Source organism: Furipterus horrens, unplaced genomic scaffold (genome assembly GCF_987537825.1).
Source record: "Furipterus horrens unplaced genomic scaffold, mFurHor1.1.pri manual_scaffold_4, whole genome shotgun sequence".
Classification (NCBI taxonomy): Eukaryota; Metazoa; Chordata; class Mammalia; order Chiroptera; family Furipteridae; genus Furipterus; species Furipterus horrens.
The window spans coordinates 101,808,642-101,833,643 of NW_028327174.1; the positions used below are offsets into that span (position 1 = coordinate 101,808,642).

Genomic DNA, 25,002 nt, shown 5'->3' on the forward strand with positions numbered 1-25,002 from the left:
ATCAATAATAACCTTAAATGTAAATGGATTAAATGCTCCAATCAAAAGACATAGGGTAGCTGAATGAATACGAAAACATAACCTGCATATATGCTGTCTATCAGAGACCCACCTCAGAACAAAAGATCTACACAGACTGAAAATGAAGGGATGGAAAAAATATTCCAAGCAAACAGACATGAAAAAAATCTGGGATAGCAATACTTATATTAGACAAAATAGACTTCAAAACAAAGACCATAAAAAAAGACAAAGAAGGTTACTACATAATATTTAAGGGAGCAGTCCATCAAGAAGATATAACCCTTGTAAACATATATGCACCCAACACAGAAGCACCTAAACATATAAGGAAAATCTTGGAGGAACTCAAGAAAGATATCGACAGCAGCACACTCGTAGTAGGGGATTTTAACACCCCATTGTCAATAATGGACAGATTTTCCAAGCAAAGAATCAACAAAAATATTGTGGTATTGAATAACACTGTAGATGAAATGGACTAAGTTGATATATACAGAACCTTTCACCCCCAAGAAGCAAAATATACATTCTTTTCAAACGTACATGGAACATTTTCAAAGATAGGCTACATAGTAGGATACAGAACAAGACACAACAAATTCAAGAAACCCAAAATCATATCAAGCATTCTCTCAGATCACAATGGCTTGAAATTAGAAAGCAACCTCAAGGAAAAAACTCAAAAACATTCAAACACATGGAGACTGAATGACATGCTATTAAGAAATGAATGAGTTAACAATGACATCAAGGAAGAAATCAAAGTTTCTGGAAACAAGTGACAGTGAACGCACAATAGCCCAAAACCTATGGGACATAGCAATGGCAGTCCTGAGAGGGAAGTTCATAGCAATACAGGCCTATCTAAAAACGACAGAAAAATCTCAAGTAAGCAACTTAACCCTATATTTATAAGAACTAGAAGAACAAACAAAGCCCAGAGTGAGTAAAAGGAAGAAAATAATCAAGATCAGAGCAGTATTAAATGACATAGAGACTAAAAAATAACAATTAAAAGGATCAATAAATCCAGGAGTTTGTTCTCTGAAAAGATAAACAAAATTGAAATGCCTTTAACCAGATTCATCAAGAAAAAAACAGAGGACCCAAGTAAATAAAAGCAGAAATGAAAGAGAAATTACAAATGATACCACAGAAATAGAAAGGATGGTAAAAAATTACTATGAACAACCATATGCCAAGAAATCTGACAACCTGGGTGAAATGGACAAATTTCTAGAAACATACAATCTCCCAAAACTGAATCAAGAAGCAGCAGTAACCCTGAATAGACTGATAACTAGAAATTGAAGGAGTAATAAGAAAAACTACCCACATACAAAAGCCTTGGACTGGATGGCTTCACAGGCAAATTTTAGGAAACATTTAAAGAAGAACTAACTCATCTCCTTCTCAAGCTATTCCAAAAAATTCAATAAGAGGAAAGCCTCCCAAACTCTTTTTACAAGGCCAGTATTGTCCTAACTTCAAAACCAGGTAGACACAACAAAGAAAAAAATTACAGGCCAATATCTCTAATGAACGTAGATACTAAAATCCTCAACAAAATATTGGCAATCTGGATTCAATAATACATTAAAAAAAACTATACACCATGATCAAGTGGTATTCATCCCAGAGATGCAAGGATGGTACAATATTTGCAAATCAATAAATATAAACCACATAAAGAAAATGAAAGACAAAAATCAGATGATCTATATCAATAGATCTTGGAAAAGCATTTGATAAAGTCCAGCAACCATTTATGATAAAAACACTCAGCAAAGTGGGAATAGAGGGGGAATACCTCAACATAATAAAGGCCATATATGAGAAAACCTACAGCAAACATTATACTCAACAAGCAAAAACTAAAAGCTTTCCTTTTAAGATCAGGAACAAGGCAAGGGTGTCCACTTTCACCACTTTTATTCAAGATAGTATTGGAAGTTCTAGCTACAGCAATAAGACAAGAAAAAGAAATAAAAGGCATCCAAATTGGAAAGGACAAAGTAAAACTATCATTATTCACAGAGGACACGATAGTGTACATAGTAAACCCTACAGTCTCCACCAAAAAACTACTCGACTTAGTGATTTTGGCAAAATAGCAGCATACAAAGTCAATATTCAGAAATGGAAGGCATTTTTGTACACCAACAATGAAATACCAGAAACAGATACTAGGGGAAAAAACCCCATTTACTATAGCCAAGAAAAGCAAAGTACCTAGGAATACTAAACTTAACCAAGCAGGTAAACGACCTGTACTGGGAAAACTATAGAGCACTGAAGAGAGAAATTGAGGAAGATACAAATAAATGGAAGCATATACTGTGTTCATGGACTGGAAGAATTAACATCATTAAAGTGTCCATACTACCCAAAGCAATCTTTAAGTTTAATGCAATCCCTATTAAAATACCAATGGTGCCCTGGGTGGTGTGGTTTAGTAGACTGAGCGACAGCCTGCAAACCAAAGGGTACTGGGTTTGATTCCAGTCAGGGCACATGGCTGGGTTGTGGGCCCGGCCCTGAGTTGGTAGTGCTTAAGAGGCAACCACACATTGATGTTTCTCTCCCTATCTTTCTCCCTCCCTTCCCTCTAAAAAAATATAAAATCTTTTAAAAAATACCAATGCATATTACACAGATTTAGACCACATATTTCAAAAATTTATACGGAACCAAAACGACCATTAATAGCCTCAGCAATCTTGAGAAAAAAGACTGAAGTAGGAGGGATCATAATACCTGATATCAAACTATACTACAAGGTCACTGTAATCAAAACAGTCTGGTACTGGCATAAGAACAGACACATGGGTCAATGGAACATAACAGAGAACCCAGAAATAAACACATGTCTCTATGGTCAATTAATATTTGACAAAGGGGGCAGAAGCATAAAATGGAGTGAAAATAGCCTCTTGTATAAATGGTGCTGGGAGATCTGGACAGGTACATGCAACAAAATGAAACTAGACCATCAACTTCCACCATATACCAGAATAAACTCAAGATGGATAAAAGACTTAAATATAAGTCATGACACCAAGGAAGTCCTAGAAGAATACACAGGCAGTAAAATTTCAGATATCTCATACAGCAGTATTTTTGCCGATATATCTCCTAGGGCAAGCAAAATAAAGTAAAAAATAAACAAATGGGACTATGTTAAATAAAGAGCTTCTACATGGTTAAAGAAACCATCATCAAAATGAAAAGGAAACCGACTGTATGTGAAAATATATTTGCAAATGATACCTCAAACAAGGGTCTGATCTCCAAAATATATAAAGTACTCAAACGACTCAACATGCAAGACAAACAATGCAATTAAATAATGGGCAAAGGAATTGAAGAGACACTTCTTCCAAGGAGGACATACTGATGGCCCATGGACATAGGAAAGGATGCTCATCATCACCAGCCATCAGAGATACAATTTAAAATCACAATAAGAGACCACCTCATGGCAGTGAGAATGGCTATAATCAATAAATCAACAAACAACAAGTGCTGGTGAGGATGTGAAGAGGGAACACAAGTGCACCATTGGTGGGAATGCAGACTGGTGCAGCTACTGTGGAAAAGAGTATGGAATTTCCTTAAAATACTAAAAATGGAACTGCCTTTGATCCAGTGATTCCACTGAGGGGATTATCCTCTAAAAATCCTGAAACACCAGTTCAAAAGAACCTATGCACCCCTATGTACATAGCAGCGCTATTTACAAAAGCCAAGTGCTGAAACAGCCTAAGTGCCCATCAGTAAATGAGTGGATCAAAAAACTGTGGTACATTTACACAATAGAATACTATGCAGCAGAAAGAAAGAACTCCTACCTTTCATGATTGCATGGGTGGAACTGGAGAATATTATGCTAAGTGAAATAAACCAGGCAAAGAACACAGCAGGAGGAATCACGATACCAGACATCAAACAATACTACAAAGCCACTGTGATCAAAACACTTTGTTACTGGCATAAGAACAGACATATAGATCAGTGGAACAGAATTGAAAGCCCAGAAATAAACCCAGGCCTCTGTGGTCAACTAATCTTTGATAAAGGAGGAAGGAACATAAAATGGAGTGAGAAGAGCCTCTTTAACAAATGGTGCTGGGAGAACTGGACAGGGACGTGCAAAAAAATGAAACTAGACCACCAACTTACACCACACACGAGAATAAACTCAAGATGGATTAAAGACTTAAATGTAAGCCGTGATACCATAAAAGTCCTAGAGGAAAACATAGGCAGGAAAATTTCAGATATCCCACGTAACAATATCTTCACGGATATATCTCCTAAGGCAAGAGAAATAAAGGAAAAAATAAACAAATGGGACTACATCAAACTAAAAAGTTTCTGCTCATCAAAAGAAAACATCAGCAAGATGAAAAGGAAACCAACCATGTGGGAAAACATTTGCCAATGATATCACAGACAGGGGACTGATCTCCAAAATATATAAAGAGCTTATACGACTCAACATCAAGAAAACAAACAACCCAATTAAAAACTGGGCAAAGGACCTGAACAAACACTTCTCCAAAGAGGACATACAGAAGGTCCATAAGCACATGAAAAAATGCTCAACATCATTGGCCATCAGAGAGATGCAAGGAAAAACCACAATGAGATACCACCTCACACCAGTCAGAATGGCCATCATCAACAAATCAACAAACAAGTGCTGGCGAGGATGCGGAGAAACGGGAACCCTGGTGCACTGTTGGTGAGAATGCAGACTGGTGCAGCCACTGTGGAAAACAGTGTGGAATTACCTCACAAAACTAAAAATGGAACTGCCTTTTGAACCAGCAATTCCACTGCTAGGATTATACCCAAAAAATCCTAAAACCCTAATTCAAAAGAACCTATACACCCCTATCTTCATAGCAGCCTTGTTTATAATAGCTAAGTGCTGGAAACAGCCTAAGTGCCCATCTGTAGATGAGTGGATCAAAAAACAGTGGTACATCTACACAATGGAATACTATGTAGCAGAGAGAAAGAAGGAAGTCCTGCCATTTGCGACAACATGGATGGAACTAGAGAGAATTATGCTTAGTGAAATAAGCCAGGCAAAGAAAGCAAAATACCACATGATATCACCTAATACAGGAAACTAAAGAGCAACACAAACAAACGAACTAAATAGGCAAAGACTAGAACACTAGTCAGTAGGGGGGAGGGGGGAGGGAGAGAAGGGGGATAAGTAAGGGAAGGGTCCAGTCAGGGAATGTGTATGAGTGACTCATGGACATGGACAACGGGGAGGGATATGATTGTGGGAGAGGGGATGGGCTGGGAGGAGCAATGGGGGAAAAATGGGACAACTGTAATTGAAAAACCAAAAAATAAAATTAAAAAAAAAATAAATAAATAAACCAGGCAGCAAAAGACAAATATATTATCTCACATATAAGAGGACCCTCATGAACAAAACAAACAAACAAGCAGAATAGTATCAGAGGAATGGAAACAAGGAACAGACTGACAGGAACTAGACGGGAGGGGGATAATGGTGGAAAGAAGGAGATGGGACTAGTCAAGGAACATGCATGAATGACCCATGGACATAGACAACAGGGTGGGGACTGACTGTGGGAGTGGGGGGTGGGCTGGTGGAGGAGAGCAAAGGTGGAAAAATTGGGACAACTGTAATAGAACAATAAATATTCAAAAAAATGAATGTATATAACTAGTACGTTAAATTATATATTTTTTTATTAGCTTAATGTCTGGTGTGCCTTCATATCAGTGGATAACATCATAAGTATTATTCTAACCTTATAATTTCTGTATACCTCATAATATAGTACCATGTGAATAATGGATATGTAAATTACATCTTCATTTCAAAGGCCAAATAGAAACTTTAAATTACCCTGGAGTAAAAGCCACCACTTTATAAATAATTTAATAAAATAGCCTTGACAATACAAAGGAAGGCTTGGGTAGCTGCACTCGTCAAGCTTCTGTGAATGAATCGTAACTCCTATACTGTGTACAGCTGCTCACTGTACACTCAGTCACAGAAATTATGTGCAAAGGTTCTTAGTACCTTTTTCAATGCCTTTTATTGATTGATGCCTCTATACCCACCTCCAACTTGAGCTGTCACATTATAAACTCAGTCTCTGATGCTGCTCCAGCGCACCCCTAATTTCTACCTCTGTCTACTTTCCTTTGCATTGGAATCAATCTTAATGGTAAGAGTAGTGCCTAGAAAAGAATTTGGAAAGTGTTAGTGTGTAATGGATACAGTCTGGAGTGGGTGTACTCCATAGTGTTGTTACTTGGACAGTCATTTCCTTGAGTGAAAAATCAAGACACATTCTATGTTATGGGGAAGCTTTTTGCATGTGAAGATTTTCTCAAAGTTACTACATTTAGGCATACTAATAGTGCTTTTTGTTTCTTGGAATCAAGGTACACCATTTTATCATGTCAAAGTCCTCCATACCATTCCATTGGACAGTTAAAACACCCAGACAATTAGAATTTGTGAAACTATTGCTTTTGTAAATGCCTTTGGCCAAGGTAGTCACTCCTCATTGCAAATGTTACAGATAGGATACATAAGTGATATGCTGCATTTGAAAAAGTATTTCTACCAGGGAAGATAATGGAAAAGAAGAGGAGTCAGAGCAGAGACAGAAATAGGGATATATTATTATAGTTGTCAGCAAAAAAATACAAGTAGAAGAACAGTTAAGGAAGCTGAAAACGTAGAAAGCAGGATGAAGAAATAAAAATGATCCTAATTGTCTGACTGGCAAAATGTTGATGGGCACTAAGATATTGCCAGGTGCTCGTTTAGACTAACTTTCCATTGGGCTTGCAAATAAGCACATTATTTTCCCAGACTATGAAATGTTATTAACAGATAAGGGCAAGCCACACAGGGAAGGTGAGACAGAGGTAAAGAATCCAATGTCCTTTTCTGACTATGAACTTATAAAACCTTACAAAGAGTACATTAAAAGCAAGTATTTGAAATGGGAGAATTTTAAGAAGTATATCTATCTCATATACTTGTGTTTCTACAAAAAGATTTTCATAAGACATCCATACTCACAATGTGTATTTCAGTGCCTTTTAAAAAAATATTTTTATTTTATCTTGTTTTTTATTTATTTGTTTTTAGAGAGAGAGGAAAGGAGAAAGAGAGGGAGACAAACATTAATGTGTGGTTGCCTCTCACGTGCCCCCAAACTGGGGACCTGACGTGCAACCTAGATATGTACTCTGACTTGGAATCGAACCAGTGACACTTGGTTCGCAGGCTGATGCTCAATCCACTGAGCCACAGCAGCCAGGGCTATTTCAGTGCTTTTTAATTTTTACTTGGCAAACAAGATAGAGGAAAGATTTTATTTGTATGCTTAATTAAGTCTTATACCTGATATGGTGCAAACCTTTGGGAAAAGACAAATGTCTTCATGAAAACGCAGTGAACACTCTCCTATATCGAGTGACCATGAGTGATATGATATATATATAGGAAGTTTTAACCTACTAATATTTGCAGATAGGATAGGACAATAAAAAAAAAAAGACATTTTTTCATAAAGAGACTTTAACAATAAACACATATGTAAGGGGCTAATCAATAGCCTGTATAGTAGATGAATTTTTGGAATGTTTAGTAGACATCTGTCATGATTTGATTTGTAGCTCAGGTCGCAAGTTCTCTTTCTGGGCACCTTTTGCTTGACAGAGACCCAGCCTAGCTCAAGGTCCTGGAGAGTGTGACAATCCTCTTCTGCCAGCATGTTGATCTATAGAGGGTTAGTGCTTGGATGTCAGAGTAAGTGTTGATGATACTCGGAAGATCTGAGGAAGCATGTTACTAAGTTGATAAAACATTTCTTCAGAAATACTCTGTAAGAGGTTTAAAAAAAGTTTATATTTGTTAAATGATCACTGATTAAAAAAAATTTTAAAGTACTTTAAATTATGGAACTAGTTCTAGACATGGAGTGCAATATGTAAAAATTATCTTTCATGACTGATTTTATTGCACAGCTATGAGCAAGGGGTGTTTTCCTGGCATCCTCAAAGAACTAGCGCTGTTTTCATCAAATAACAGGACTGATGACCAGAAACACCCATAGGTAACACTAGTGTAATCAATAATAAAATACTACTAATTTGCTAAGGTCTACACAGAATATAGAACCATTCTCTGTTAACGCCCTTATTTATGAACTCTTCAACACCTATATAGCATAAATGTGAAAAAATGGAAAGATGAGTCAAGTCTGGTTTTGGAGTAAATAAAGAGATCCCTTGAGTGGTAGATGCTAATGTCATTGATAATACAGTAAGTGCTCTTATGGTATCCAAACACTTTCTCCTTAAGAGAGAGGAAGCTGTTAGCATTTGTTATGTTGTATTGAGTTTAGGGCAGTGTCCTCACTATATATACTGTGAAAAGTACTGTAACAGAGATTAAGTTGGGGTGATTAAGATAACACACCTGTGGTACCAGAAATTGCACTGTCCTAGAAATTCCTCCATCCCATGAAGCCATTTCCATCATGAAACCTAAAACAGAACAACAGACTTTGCTGAATTATGAGTCCTGGTCTTCAAACCTACCAGTCCTTTACTGAAATTAACTGAATTTTCATTGTGGGGCTTCATGTCTTGACTTTTTAGGTAGCCACTTACTGTGAGAGAGGCTAAGACTAACAGACAGATAAACTTGCGCAATCCTGGATTTTCATGCCAGAGATGTTTAACATCACTTGGTCAACACACTCTTCCTTATGATTTCTCAAGTCCTATTCAGTCTCCATACAATCAAGCCAAAACAGGTTACTGAAGTCTAGTTAAACATGTGCCTCCAGTTTTTTTTTTTAAAGAAAATAAAAGGCAATAAAGAACAAGCTACAATCAGAGCAAAATATAATTAACATCCAAATATCCTATATTTCAAGAGGGTTGAATATTTATTTTGTGACTAGAAAAAGATAAGTAAAAAAAAAAAGCCCATTATGAAATATTTGCTTGTCAAACCACATAACTGAGGCACTGGAGGACAGGAAATGCTCACATTCATTCTCCCAGGCTGCTCTGCTCTCAGTGGCAGGGAGGAAGGAATTTAGGCTGCTGTTAAAATGTAAAGTTATGCTCACCTTTGACACACTTAAACACAAGTTCTGCTCTCTTTAAGCACCATGGTATAGTCATTTCCTAAGAACAGAAACAAAAAAAAATCTTGTTTCTAACAGAACTCTGTAAAAATATAGTCAAATCTTAATCAATAATGTTGATCATCCAGTTTGTGAACAGATTCAGGTAACTCAGTTAATTTTGGCTGGATTTCTTTTGATTTTTTATGCATATGACTTCTTCAATCTGTTATTTTATACTTGTAAAATGCTAATTAGCCTAGTAAATATAATTTTTAAATTATACCCTTAAAACTTTCTATATAATTCTAAATATAAATGATGTACAAATTCCACCTATTCTCAATATATTAGCTTAAGTGTATTAAATTGTATATTTGAATAAGCAATGTATTAAAATCTTTCATTATGTTATTACAAAAGTAATGGAAATAAACAAACATCTCATTCCCAGCCACCTAACAAACCATATGCATCATTTTTCTATGTTCCTATCTAATCTTTGGCCAAGCAAGCACACAAATACCAGTATCAGACTCTAACCAATACATTTATAATTTCCCATAGTTATAATCAGTGATTATGCCACTTTAAATTCTATTTCTTTTCACTATCATCAGAATTATTTCCCAATGTTCCATGTCTTCATAATTACAACAGTTAAATGTTTATTATTTCATTATGGTGATTCTCAATCTTTTTGGGCCTTAGAATTGTTTTACACTCTTAAAAATCACTGAGGACTACAATGAGCTTTTGTTTATGTGGGTTATTTCTCCTGATGTTAATAAATATAGCATTAGAAACTAAAACTGATAATAATCTTGTTGGCACCCAGAAGGGGCTAGGATTCTGGGGAATCTTTAGAACACAATTAAAAAACTTGTTTTATTGAATTAATATATCATAATTTATTTAAACAGCTCCTTATAGCTAAATTTCCGTTTTTGTTAATAACACTGCAGTGAACATATTGATGTATATGCATGTGTGTATGTATATCTATCTATGTCTATTTATCTATCTATATCTTGTTTTTGAATAATTTCTTGGGATACTTACTTCTATAGATTAGTAAAATAAAATTTAAGTCCTTCCCTAAAAGGTTATATAAATTTACATTAGCCATTAGCAATGTATGCACCATCAAATCTCACATGTTCACCAGCATCTGGACATTTAAATATTACTTAAAATATTATTCAACATTATTACTAATAGGTCCAAAATGGCATTACCTTGATAGTTTTTAATAAGATACTTTATTTTTTGAAAGTTTTAGGTTTACAAAAAAGTTATATACTCCCACACTCAGTTTCCCCTATTATATGCAATAGTATATTACTGAAAGTGAGGCCATCTAACTACCTATCGAGAATAAAGAGAACAGATTGTATCAAACAACAGCAGGGAAAATCCTTTAGCAATTCTAATTCACTATGGGTTTTCAATAAATTCTTTTCTACACTGTAAAATAATAGTTGTGGAATTACAAAAATTCTTCTGGTCATGATATTAAGGTGAAATAACCAACACACACACACACACACAGAGCGCCCCATTTTAAAAACTGACATAAAAAGAAATTTTAATGAAAGAATCTATAACTTCATTTAGAAAATGTTTACCAACAAATAAAGGCTGTCTCTCTATTATTTAAGGAGCCAGATGAATTAAGAAGCCATAGAAAGAAGCAGTTGTAGAATTTGATCTTCCAAGTACTCTGTGTACCTTTACTGAATATAATAATACTGTCAAATTGTCATGATCTCACTAAAGGGTTTCTATTTGCTATCAATGAAAAATAAAACCCCGAATACATTTTTATCCTTTGTACTGAGTGTACTGTCTGTTTTCTTTGTAAATGCAGTACAAGAAATCATTCTGTAACCAAAAAGAAGCACTATCGATACATTATTATTAACTGAAATCTGTAGTTTATGCAGATTTCCTTAGTTTTTACATGATGGCTTTTATTGGGTCATTATGTATCTTGCCTGTGTTTCTCAGACTTCCCTTGTTTTTGATGACTTTGACAGTTTTGAGGAATGCTGGCCAGGTATTTTGTAGGATGTCTTCTTTTGAAAATTGTCTGCTGTTTTCTGATTATTAGACTTGACGTATGGATTTTGGTAGTAACACTACAAGGGTCAAGTGTCATTTTCAATACATCATACCAAGGGTACATACTATCAACATGATTTATGACAGTTGATTTTGACCTGGATCACCTGGTTCAGGGTAGTGTTTTTCACGTTTCTCCAGTGTAAATTTATTTCCTCCGCCCCCTGAAATTTTCACACTGTACTCTTTGGGAAGAAGCCATCCACTGTGAGCACCACACAGTTAAGAGATGAAGATTATTTTCCTCCCCTCCTTAAGAAAAGAGTATCTAGACGCCATACTAAAAGCCAAAATGGCTGCCCCAAGGAAGCCCGCACCGCGCAGCCAGTGAGGGTTTGGGAAGCAGCTTCTGCGGTGAAGTGGGAGGAGGACTCTAGGAGGAATCTTGGCTAGGACCAACGCCCCCCGAGCCGCGCAGGTTCTAGTGACAGCCACCCCTTTAGACATTTGGAAAAATACTGGCCAGGAAAAAAATGATAAAATTTTTCCTCATGGTGAATAAACAAGGGCAGACCCGACTTTCTAAGTACTATGAACATGTGGAGATGAGTAAGCGTACACTTCTGGAAACCGAAGTCATAAAGAGCTGTCTCTCTCGATCCAATGAACAATGTTCTTTCATCGAATATAAGGATTTTAAGCTGATATATCGGCAGGATGTTGCTCTCTTCATTGTGGTTGGAGTTAATGACACTGAGAATGAGATGGCGATTTATGAATTTATTCATAACTTTGTGGAAGTTTTAGATGAGGACTTCAGCCGAGTGAGTGAATTAGATATAATGTTTAATTTGGATAAAGTATACATCATTTTGGATGAGATGGTGTTAAACGGCTGCATTGTAGAAACAAATCGGGCAATTCTTGCCCCTCTGCTAATTCTTGATAAGATGTCAGAAAGCTGAATAATGGTAGGCACTGGCCTCAGACACAGGAAATGGGAACACAGAATGCCTCTCAACATCTGCAACCCAAAGAATCTGGAAGAGCACACATTGCAAAATGAGACATCCTTCTACAGACATTTTAAAAAGGTGTTTTTCCACAGTTCCTAAATGGAAAACAAAACTATATTTTAAAATATGATGCACAAAGAAAATTTTTCTGAGATTTTTTCCCCCCTAACCATAAGCACCGCCACCCCCCCACTTGTACAAATTTTATTTTTGGTCTCTGCTTCTCTTTGCAAATTAAATTCAGAAATAGCATAAGATGGAAGAAAGTGTGGCAGCTCTTTATCAGCCAATAAAAATTTAAAACTGACTTAAAAAAAAAAAAAGTACATAAATTTGAAATTCTTCTATATGGGAGATTTGTTTATTCTCGTTCATTCATTTAATCATCTGTGTAATCAGTATTGGCTCAGGGATCTTTTCTTTAGATGTTGGGTTATAATTCAATGATTATTAATTACCAAACTGTTTCTCAATTTTATTCTAATTGATCTTTCTGACATAATTCATACTAGTGACCATTCCCTTCTCCATGAAACTTGCCGACCCCTCTTGGGGGCCGATGTGTCTGTTTTAGTTCTTCACCAAATTCTGAAGATCTTGGGATCTCATGGCTACTTATTGCTATGGCTTCCTATCTAGTTTCCTGGACTCCAATATTCCCCACCCTGAAACCACTGGTTGACTAATTTAACTTAAGTACATTTGTAACTATTATATTCATTTAATAACTTATAGTTGTTTCCTATTGTCTTATGAATAATATCTAAAACTTTCTTTTAGTATTCAAGGCTATTTCCATTGAAACTAAAACTACCACAGCTTCCAGACTTCTACATTAAAAAATGCTTTCACTCAAGCATGTGTGTCCACCTTTGCCTGAACGTGATCTGCAATACCTGTCACCCACATCACTTCCTCCCACTCTGCCTAAGCCATTTCTTCTGCCTAGAATGCCCTTCCTGCTATTTCCATCTGTTGAAATCTGATCTTCATTCTCCAATGTCCAACTTAACTTCCTTCTCCTTCATAAACTATTCCCCCAGATACGAATGGTGTCACTACCCTCTGAACTCCAAAAGTACTTGTTTTTCTTTAATCTCAACAATTACATTTTAGCGTGTGTGTGTGTGTGTGTGTGTGTACAGGAAGGATAGGTAGGGAAATGAGATTTATCTTTTCTTAAGCTGTGTGCTCTCTAAGGGCATGGACCACTTTTTATTCATCTTTATTACCTTTACAGTAACTTCTATAATACTGAGTATGTAGATGCTCAAAAATTAAGGTTGAGTGAATCGTTGTTTTACTTACAGAAATGTTAAAAAAAGTGACTTTCTCTGTAGGAAAAGACAGATAGGAAACTAAGTAAAAGGGGTCTAGTTGCTGAGAGGGCTAAAAAGTAAAAGATCCTCTTTTGCAAAGTTCTGGAAACTTAAAAAATGACTAGTGGAATTTTCTGATGTCTAAAGCTTCAAAGTTCACACAGAGGAACAGTGCCTTACGGGAGTACACACATGCATGGTGGTAAAAGGTTTTGTCTTCGGGCCTGTTCCTCCCCAGTTTAAAAAAACATGTAAAGAGAGAGAGAGCGAGGAGACTAAGAAATATCTACCTACAGCTAAGAAAAAATGCTGATAGCTCTTAAAACTACACTAATAATATCTTGTGCTTTCATGGAATTTTACAAACCTTTATAAATTAAAAAAAACAAAAAGACACCGAGAAAGATACAGTGATTCACCAAAGGTCACGGGACAGTCTGAGACCTGCATTTTCATTTTCTTAACAGTATCTTCTGATGAACAAAGGCTTTAATTTTTAATTAAATACAATTTCTTGTTTTTCTTTTATGGCTTATGTCTTTTGTGTCCTCACAAATTTTTGCTTAACCTGATGTCATCAAGGTTTTCTTCTATGTTTTCCTCTAGAAGTTTTATAGTATTAGCTTTTATGGTTTAGGTCTACGATCCATTTGAAGTTGATGTTTATGTATGACGTGAGGTAGAAGTCAAGCTTACATTTTTTATATCAATATCCAATTCTTCCAACACTAGTGGTTGAAAACACTATCCCTTCTCCTAGTGAACTGTCTTGGCATATTTGCTGGAAATCAAATGATCATATATGCATGGATTTATTTGTGGATTTTCTAGGCTGTTCCTTTGATCCATAGCCAATTCTTTAGCCAATGTCACACTGTACTGGTTACTGTAGCTTCATAGTAAGTTTTGAAATCAATTGGTGTTTGTTCCCCAACTTTGTTCTTTTTCAAAATTGTTTTGGCTGTTTTAGGTTCTACGCATTTCATATAAATTTTAGAATCACCTTGTTAATACCTTCAAATTGCCTTATAAGAATTTGGTGAAAATTTAAGTCTATATAGATTACTTTGAGGAGAACTGGAATCTTAACAGTATTGAGCTTTCCAACCCACGAACACAGTATATGTCTCCAATTATTTAGGTCTTTTAAAATGTCTTTCGACAACCAAAAAGCTCAGTTCTGTAGTTCCTAGGTCATTTTTCATAGCATCTTTTTAGTTGAAGACATTTTAAGCTTGTCTTCAAGTTCCTTAAAGGCAGTTGTCAACTACGTCATGGTTTGTGTCTCAGAATACCAGTGCCTCAAATCTTTGTGTATCTGTTTATATGTTTGGTTGTTTCTGCTGGTTTTCAATCATGTTGTTTCATGTCCTTACAGGCTTATTTATCTTTCACTTATATTAAACATTTTATTCAAAGATCTTATATAGGAACAAATACTAAACTATAACTGAATATTTGCATCACCTTAAAATATTACTGTAAAACACACCATTTTTCAAAATACCATGAAAATAATCAGAATCAAGGAATCATTGCTACTTATACTATTATAAATAAGGTACTCATTTTATTATATAACAAAGCATTATCTGACAGTAACTTGTCTTATAATTTATAACTTACTGACATTTACAATTAGCCTCTGAATTATTTCAGGCCAACGTCAAACCTAAGTATCACTACTCACATGAGTATAACTAACGTGAATTGTAAGCACAGAGCTTCCGTAGGGCTAGCTTTGAACACCAATATATAGGATATTTTACTCCCATATTTAAAAATAAGAATAATAATGATAATCATGGAAGACTGAAGCACAAGTATAGATGAGGGATGGTTCTAAAGATCTGACTGAAAGTAGATGGGAAAAAATAATGAAGTTCTTTCAATGTCTCCATTCTCCAAAGATAATCGCCTTTTATTCATTAATACCATGCTTTCTTGCTATTTGTAAATATGTAGTTAATAGCATGGGCTACAGCAAATATCTATGAGAGGAAATTAAGAACTACACGCTTCAGAATGGTGCGAATTAATGCAAAGTTTCATCAGTGTTATATACAGAACACAGCAAAATACCAATTCATGACAGGATCCCAGGCTATCTTTGAAGTAACAGACATTTAATTTTTAGATGACATTAATTCTCATATTCCATTTAATTTAATTCTGCTCAGCAGCACATGAATCTGAAAGGAAATGTTACATGCATATACATCTGCACATATATAATGTTTCTGCACCTCCCATTTGTCTACACAAAGACTTGATCCCTAGTATCTTTGCATTTTTTTCTCTGATTAAAACCAGTACCAGAAAGAATGGCTTTGAGTACCTGGAAAAAGTAAACAGTAAGCTTTAGAAGTCTGTAAGGCCATGAAAAGACATAATTTATTGGTTGTCATCACGGGATGTGGCCTGCAGTCTCATAAGGAGCTTTATTCTGGAGACAAATCTTAGTATATATTACTTAGTAGATGGGGTAGACAACATAGTGGGTCAGGTAACAGTATAGGAAATTTTGGATCATGAGTTCTAAGGAATGGCAAAGTGAAACCTTACTACCACAACTATGAGAACACACTGTGAAAGAAACCCATTGTGAAAGCTCAACAGATCATGTGAAACACTTCAGATTTTGAAAGTAAGGCAGAAAACTGGGCCCTACTGTTAACATAAAACAGTCAGTCATGCATTAGGGGAGTCTCCGCCCATTAGCCAACATGGCGGCAGGGGGAGGTTCTTAGACCGAGCCCACCGAAAGCTAGGAAGATAACTGGATAGGAAAAGAGCCCTCCTCTCCCTCTCCCTATCAGAATGCAGGCTTGAGCAGAAAGATTGAAATGGTCTTTGAGACAGGAGTCCACCATTCTCCCAGGTTGTGTGGCACCTGAATAAACTTCTTTCCTTTTTACACCAACACCTGCCTTGTGAGTTTGGCTTTTTGTGGTGAAAGGCAGCTGAACCTTGGTTTTTGTTAGGTAACACTATGGCTATACTATACATGATTAAGTGGGAACTGAATACAAAGAATTCTAAATCTGTGAAATTAAAATGTCAATTCTGATTATAATTGCAGAGAGTATCATCTATCTATAGTTAACAGTCATACTTTGACTACTTGAATCTTCTGATTAGGGTTAAGACTAAACTGCAGAGGTAATTAAGATTTAGATGGTTTATACTTTCAGGTCTTTATTGTATGTCTTGGAAGTGAGATATCAGAATTACCTTCTGAGTTTATGTGTCCATGAAGGTAACTGTAAGACTATTCTTTACTCTCAAGTATGTGCTTCTGAGGTATCTGAAGTATCTGTATTAATTAATTTCATAGCCATTATCAGAAGGTGAGAACTAGTCCAGCTCTCGCATTTTTCACATTAAAAAACAACAGTGTAAGCACAACTCCTTTGGGAAAGTATATGGCTGTATCTACCAAAGTGAAATATATGCACACCCTGACACCTAACAATTCTATCCCTAAGTATATACCCAACAGAAACGTCAACATGTATGTATTAGAATGTTTATGGCAACATTCATCATAATAATCAAAACCTGGAGACTACCCAAATGTCCATAAATAGTAAAATGGCTAAATAATTGTGGTTTAGTCACACAATGGAATGATATATAACAATGAGAATGAAGTCTACAACCATAAGCAGTAATATAAATGAATTTCACAAACAAAATATTAAGTGAAAGAAGTCAGATATAGGAGAATGTACTATATGATTCATTCCACTTATACAAAATACATAAACACATGTAACTAATCTATGTTTTTCAAAGTGAAAAATGTGGTAACCCTTTTGGAGGGACTGTGGTTTATGTGACTGTTAGGGAGCACAGGGGTGGGTTCTGGGTTGCTGGTAATATTCTGTTAAATGATCTGGGTTTTGGTTGCATTGGTGTTTAGTTTGTGAAAATTTGAGATATATATTTATGATATATGTATTGTGTATATGTGTATTATACTGTAATAAAAAGTTAAAAACAAACAATATCACCAACCACAATTTTAACAACTAAAATTCCCTAACTCTCAAATTATTCAACAATAGTAAAAATAAAAGTGAGTCAGGAAAGCAAGACTGTTGATGTGCAGATTCATTCCACATTTATCAGGTTAGATGGACTCCAGTATAATAGTATCTTCAAACCATAAAGATCTGTACAGATAAAACTAGTAATATCAGTATATCTTTCTTCTTGTTGATAAGATTATGGTTTCCTTTCCTTTGTTAAAAAAATCCTGCAATTAATTTCTACAGCTCTTTTCATCGTTGGATATTGACTGTTCTAGACACTCTCTTTTCATCGATGGATATTGACTGTTCTAGACACTATCACCACACACACAATAAAATGTGATTAACTAGTGTTTAGCAATGTGTTTGTTAGAGGAAGAAAACAACACCTGAAAATGCTTTGGGATCCTTGAGGAAACCTAAGACAAATATTACCGCTATATCCTGTATAGTGTTGTCTGAGTTTATAGAATAAACTTCTTGACCTGAACAGATGTTTAAATACAACAAATGGTAAGATCATGGCTCAATATACTTCTGTGAATTAAAATGGACACTTTGAAACAAACTTAATGTTCTGCAGCTGGCTGTTCCAATTTAAAACATGTAACTTTTGTAACCTTGTGGGAGAAGGAATGCTGGTGGTATCAGATGTCTGGAAGTAAATCCGAACCTAGTGACTTTTGGAAACACTGTTTTTGAGGTTGTTTCCCACCTACATATGACCATTTTTATAAACTGGTTAACCAGGAGTCCAGCTGCAGGAATGTTTGGATTTACTTGTGACTGGAATTCATCACAAACTGTCTTTGTACTCCCCAAAGACACTTTTATAGATGGACTAGTAAGTGATGATAACTTAACAATGGCTAAAAATTCATGATGGAACTAAGACTTTATAAAGCTACAGTGGGGAGGAAAAGAACATGTTTATGTCAATCTTCCCTGATACCATATTAGGTATGACTGAGCCTATAGAAGTGAACGGAATGAGAGATTAGGAAGTATGGGGCAGCTTTCAGGATGTAGCCAAAATTCTCATAATCAAAATGATGTGTCTGGTGAAAGTACAAATGGACTATAAGTGGAAAACCATTTAAAATCACCTTGTATTATATGGCATTGATTTGTGTAAGTGTGTTTCCATAGAGATTGCATTTAAAATGAGGCCTCATAATCAGGCTAAGTGGAGACTCAGTCACTATAAAAAACAATCTAAAATTTTTTTACACTGCACTTCACCATATAGCATGAACACACATCTTTTATTTTTGTAAATAAATTTTAATATTCAACAATCAAATTTTCTTCCTGACATTTACAATATGCACTTACCAGCTATCCAATTTCCTTAAAAAAATAAAAACTAAGTCTACCACTAATGAAATTGAAGCAGTAATCAAAAAACTCCCAACAAACAAAGAGTCTTGGACCAGACAGCTTCACAGGTAAATTTTACCAAATGTTCAAAGAACACCTACTCTTCTCAAATTATTTTTAAAAAATTCAAGGGGTGGGAACACTCCAAAGCCAACATTATCTGAATCCCAAAACAAGATAAAGACACTACAAAAAAATAAAATTATAGGTCAATATCCCCGATGAATACAGATGCTAAAATCCTCAACAAAGTATTAGCAAACTGGATCCAGCAATACATTAAAAAAAATCATACATCATGATTAAGTGGGATTTATTCCAGTGATGCAAGGTTGGTACAATATCCACAACTCAATCAACGTGATACACCACATAAACAAAATGAAGGATGAAAACCCATTGATCATACCAACAGATGCAGAAAAAGCAATTGGTAAAATCCAGTACCCATTCATGATAAAAACTCTCGGCAAAGTGGGAATAGAGAGAACATATCTCAACATAATAAAGGCCATATATTACAAAGCCACAGTCAACATCAATGGGCAAAAACTATAAGCATTCCTCTTAAAACTGGGAACGAGACAGGGATGTCCACTTTCACCACTCTTATTCAACATAGTACTGTAAGTCCTGGCCACAGCAATCAGACAAGAAGAAATAAATGGCATCCACACTGGAAAGGAAGTAAAACTGTCATTATTTGCAGATGACATGACACTGTATATGAGGGGAGACCCAAAAAGAAATTGTATTTATAAAAAATTGTGTATTTACTTTTACATGTTTAAACTTTAGTCATTTTCAAAGCACTCTCCATTTGATGCAACACACTACTGAGACTTTTTTCCCACAGTTCAAAACAGTTTTTGAACTCATAGACTTTGATGCCCTCTTCCACATCAGCAAAATGTTTTGCATTGAGGACTATTTTTATCCAGGGAAACAAACAATAAAAAGTCACTATGATTGATATCAGGTGAAACGGAAGGATGGAGCAAAGGGGTCATGCCATTTTTGGTCAACACTGCTGAACACTCAGTGCAGTGTGGGCAGGTGTGCTCATAAATCAGTCATCATGAAAAGGGCAAATGCGTTGAAAGAATCTTTACAAAAAAATTAACCGAAGCCAAACACAGCCTCTCACAACATCTCTAGCTGGTGAACTGATACAGATGGGTTCCTAGAACACTCACACAGCTGGGGAAGCCTGTACTACAAGGGGCCAACTCTCCAGAAGATAATTCCATTTGTTTTTGGTTTCTGCCCCTCACCTCCCATAAAAAGAATTCTAAAGATTCCACCAAAAAACTAGAACTGATAAATGAATTTAGTAACGTAGCACAATACAAAATAAATATCCAGAAATCAGTTGCGTGTTTATACACCAATAATGAACTATCAGAAAGGGAAACTAAGAAAGCAATCTCATTCACAATTGCTTCAAAAAGAATAATACCTCAGAATAAATTTAACCACGGATGTGAAACAACCTGTACTCAAAAAATTATAAGACACTGAAGAAGATACCAATAAGTTGAAGCATATACTGTGTTCATGGATAGGAAAAATTAACATCATTAAAATGGCCATTCTACCCAAAGCAATCTACAGATTCAATGTAATTCCTATCAAGATACCAATGGCATATCTCATAGAATTAGAATACTACAAAAATATGGAACCATAAATGACCTCCAAGAGCAACAGTTATCTTGAGAAAGAAGAACAAAGTTGGAAGAATCACATTACCTGATATCAAACTATACTACAAGGCCATAGTAATCAAAACAGCATGGTACTGGTATAAAAACAGACATATAGATCAACAGAACTAAATAGAGAGCCCAGAAATAAACCCACATCTTTACAGTCAATTAATATTTGACAAAGGAGGCAAAAACATGCAATGGGGTAAAGAGAATCCATTCATATTGGGAACATAGGACAGATAAGTGCAAAAATAAATAAATAAAACAAAACTAGACACCTTCTTACACCATACATAAGAATAAACTCCAAATGGACTGAAGACCTAAATGTTAGACTGAAAATCCTAGAAGAAAACATAGGCAATAAAATCTCAGATGTTTCTCGTAGTCATATTTTTTCTGATGTATCTCTTTGGGCAAGGGAGACAACAACAACAACAACAAAAATAAACAACTGGGACTACATCAAATTAAAAAGTGCAAAGGAAACCATCAGCAAAATGAAAAGACAACCCACTGAATGGGAGAACATATTCACCAATACATCTGATATGAAGTTAATACCCAAAATTTCTAAAGAAACTCAACACACCAGAAAAACAAACAATCCAATTAAAAAATGGGCAAAGTACCTTAAAAGACACTTGTCCAAAGAAGATATGCAGATGGCCAATAGACATGAAAAGATGCTCAATGTCACTAATTATCAGAGAAATACAAATTAAAACCACAGTAAGATATCAGCTGACACTTGTCAGAATGACTATCATCAATAAATCAATGGACGACTGTTGGTGGGAATGTAGAATGGGGCAGCCACTGTGGAAAACAATATGGAATTTCCTCTAAAAATAAAAAATGGAACTGTCTTATGACCTAGCAATTCCACTTCTGGGTATTTATCCGGAGAAATCCGAAACACTAATTTGAAAGAATATATGCACACCTATGTTCACTGCAGTGCTATTTACAATAGCCAAGATTTGGAAGCACACCAAGTGTCCATCAGTAGATGAGTGGATAAAAAAGTTGTGGTACATTTACATAACGGAATATTACTTGGCCACAAAAAGAAGAAAGTTTTACCCTTTGCAACAAGCAATGTATGGAATTAGAAAGCATTATGCTAAGAGAAATCAGCCAGTCAGAGAAAGCTAAGTACCATATGATTTTCCTCATATCAGAATATAATGAACAAAATTAACTAACAAGGGAAACAGAGACAGACTCATAGATGGAGAGCAGGCTGACAGCTGTTGAGGGTAGGGGCTGGGTATGGGGGTAGAGGGATTGAGGGGAAAAAAAAAAGAGAAAATTCATGTATATGTACAACAGTGTGGTGACTACCCGGAGGAGGTGAAGGAGGGTATAGGGGTGATAAATGGCGATGGACAGTGACTTGATTTGGGGTGGTGAACACACAATACAGTGTACAGATGATGTGGTGTAGAACTGTGCACCTGAAACCTGTATAATTTTGTTAACCAGTGTCTCCCCAATAAATTCAATTAAAAAAATGCCACCTCAAGACAGGCAGGCACCAAGCTGCTGATATGGGCTCTTCATCACCAGGTTGATGCCTGGCTCTCCCAGAAGGACTTGCCTGTATCCATTTGTTTTGAGTCTGCTTTGTTCCTCCAGGCTATTGGAAGTTGAATGTTTAGTCCTTGTATTATTTTCACAATTTAGCCCCTCTAGACAGTTTTTAAGTGGGTGAGAGAAAAAAGCACGAGAAAAAGCAAATAGTCATGGGAAGAGATTTTTTAAAAATACAAAATAAAGTAAGTACCTAATAAACACATTACACCACATTTTGATTTTAGAAGTCAATATTTGTATTATCCAAAGAGCATCCTTGACAAAATGTTGAAATGAAGCTGTCTTCTCCCTGTCATCTAGCATCTCCTTTCCTCACCTATTAATGCAGACTCAGAAAATGCAAACCAATTTCAATGTTAACCAAAGCCAAATATAAATGTGGAGGCAAAGCTCATGCTACTTAAGAAAAAAATGGAGAAGAAATAGAAGGAGGGGGGAGAAAGGGAGAAGAGTAGGAACATATGCCTTATCCAAAGCTAAGTTTTGATTTTCTTATTTACCTTCTATAGAATAATGCTATAGTTCTCTAAAAGTAAATGGTTAAGAAGTATTCACTATTTTGTATTATATGCCACTTAATTCTATTAATCAGAAATGAATACAAAGGTCTATTAGTAAAAAAAAAAAAAGTGCTTTTAAAATGTGAAGTGATTATTATTATACAATATGAAGGGTTAACATATTCATAAAATCATGGCATTTTCCTATATGCTCACCTCTGACATATCATGCACCAGCAAGAGAGGAATACTTATTGTCGTGATGTCATGGGTACAGCAAACCTTGAGTATGTTTCGGAGTCCCATAATGGCAGGGTCACGAGCAGTGATGTTTCCAGATTTCACATTGTCATCCACACAAAGATGGAAAGCAACATGGATTTCTGAGAGATTAGAATGCCGTGTAATGTAAAATTCTCCTGTGAAAGACAATCATGATTATTGAATAGATAAATAACTGTCCTCAATGGAAGTATAAATAATTGTAATGGGCAATCAATGTTTTAAACTAGTAGAAGTATATCAGCGACTTATGTTGGGCTGAGGAAGCAAATATGAGTATTGCTTCTAAATTCTTAGAAAAGGTGGTGGTGAAAAAAGAGGCAACCGCCAATTTTGCATTAGGTTCATAAATTGGTATGAAGTGACCACCAACTAGTAAGTAAATCAAATGAGTCTTCATCATCTCTATGTTGATGTAAATGTTCAAAATGTCCTATTTAACTTAAATTTAATATGTAAAAACATGTTACTTGATTACCTGTCACCCCCACACCCTAAATCTTCTCTTCTCCATCTCAATTTATTGGTTCAATTTCTGTCCAGTTATTTGCTCAGGACAGAAACATAGAAGTTGTCCTTCATTACTTTTTTTCTCTCAATGCCTCTTCCCAATACCAAATCCAACCAAATCACCACCAACTATTTTCTACAATATCTCCTACAAATATCTCAAATCTGAGAGGTTCATTTTTATTGCTGTCATCCTAGTTCATGCTATCAGCATCTCTCACATAGCTTCTGCAACAGGCTCTTAATCTCCCTGCTCCCATTATTGCTGACCTACAAACCATTCCCACATTGCAAGCAAAATGACTTATATATAAATCAAATAATATCACTCCCTTACTTAAAATCATCCAACATGCATACACCACATTCATAAAAAAGTCCAAACTTTTTACTGTGGTCTGCAAGGCCTGTATGATCTGGAAATTGCCCATCTGACATCCTCTTGTCTCAACCTCTCTCTTCCTGCTCAGCCACATGGGCTATTGTTCAGTTCTGCAAACATGCAGAGCTTGTTCCCAATTCAAGGCTGCTTCACATAAGGCTGCACTAAGATTCCTGTACGGCTGACTTTCCATTAATCACATCTCAGATCAAAGGTCGCCTCCTCAGAGAGGTCTTCCTGACTATCCCAACTGCTGGAGGACTCGCTCACCACTCACTTACTTTATTTCATATTGTTCTGTTTTATTCTCAGCACTGAAATTCTTTTATTATTTGTGAGATTATTTTAAAGAGACCATTGTTTACCCTCCATAACTACAGGAATTTTGTCTGTCTTGTTTAATGTTCCATCTCTAACACATAGAACAGTACCTTGTTCATAGAACGTAGTCAATAAATATTTGTTGAATAAATGAATGAACATATATTTTAAACTGAATGTTAGAACAATAGTTATTGAACCTTAAAATCCATGCTTTCTATGTAGCCACAATAGCTATATCAGCTATTATATTCTGCAGTTTCCATCAATATAAATAAATAAAATATAAAAACATATAAAGAATGTTTTTAAAAATACACATTGGTCCCTGGAAATTCTGATATGTCCTTCTAGAAAAACTTAGCTCTTCTAAGAAATACTTTTCTATCACTAGTGCCTGCCCTCACAAATTCTTCCTACCTTGGCGTCAAAGTCATTATCTTAGGATTTTACTGGTATTTACTTATAAACATATAATATAGTTAAAAGTAATTAATGTACTTCAGCACAATGTTTAACCATTTCTAGCTACCAGTGTACATAAGCTATACCCATAGATGCTGCTGACAGGCTCTAGGAAAGGTCTTTTTTTCCCCTAAGATAAAAGAATTAGATAAGCAGAAAAATATTAAAGGAAAGACAATGACGAAGGTATCTAAATAACTAGTCAAATAAAAAGTAAAAAAAAAATTGATGAA

The 25,002-nt window shown here is 35.5% G+C and overlaps 1 protein-coding gene and 1 pseudogene across 1 annotated transcript in view; one reads left to right on the forward strand and one right to left on the reverse strand.

The window, feature by feature from the left end:
* Nucleotides 1-7,538: 7,538 nt before the first annotated feature.
* FERRY3 (FERRY endosomal RAB5 effector complex subunit 3) overlaps nt 7,539-25,002 on the reverse strand; it is a 62,184-nt gene continuing 44,720 nt past the window's right edge. Inside the window, exons 11-14 of the mRNA XM_090275729.1 lie at nt 23,026-23,228; nt 9,186-9,243; nt 8,525-8,592; nt 7,539-7,926 (exon numbers count right to left, since the gene is read on the reverse strand). Of these exons, the coding sequence (XP_090131855.1) occupies nt 7,834-7,926; nt 8,525-8,592; nt 9,186-9,243; nt 23,026-23,228 (422 nt within the window). The 3' untranslated portion in view covers nt 7,539-7,833. The remainder of the gene's footprint in view (nt 7,927-8,524; nt 8,593-9,185; nt 9,244-23,025; nt 23,229-25,002) is intronic.
* On the forward strand, nt 11,593-12,433 carry LOC150012559 (AP-4 complex subunit sigma-1 pseudogene; annotated as a pseudogene).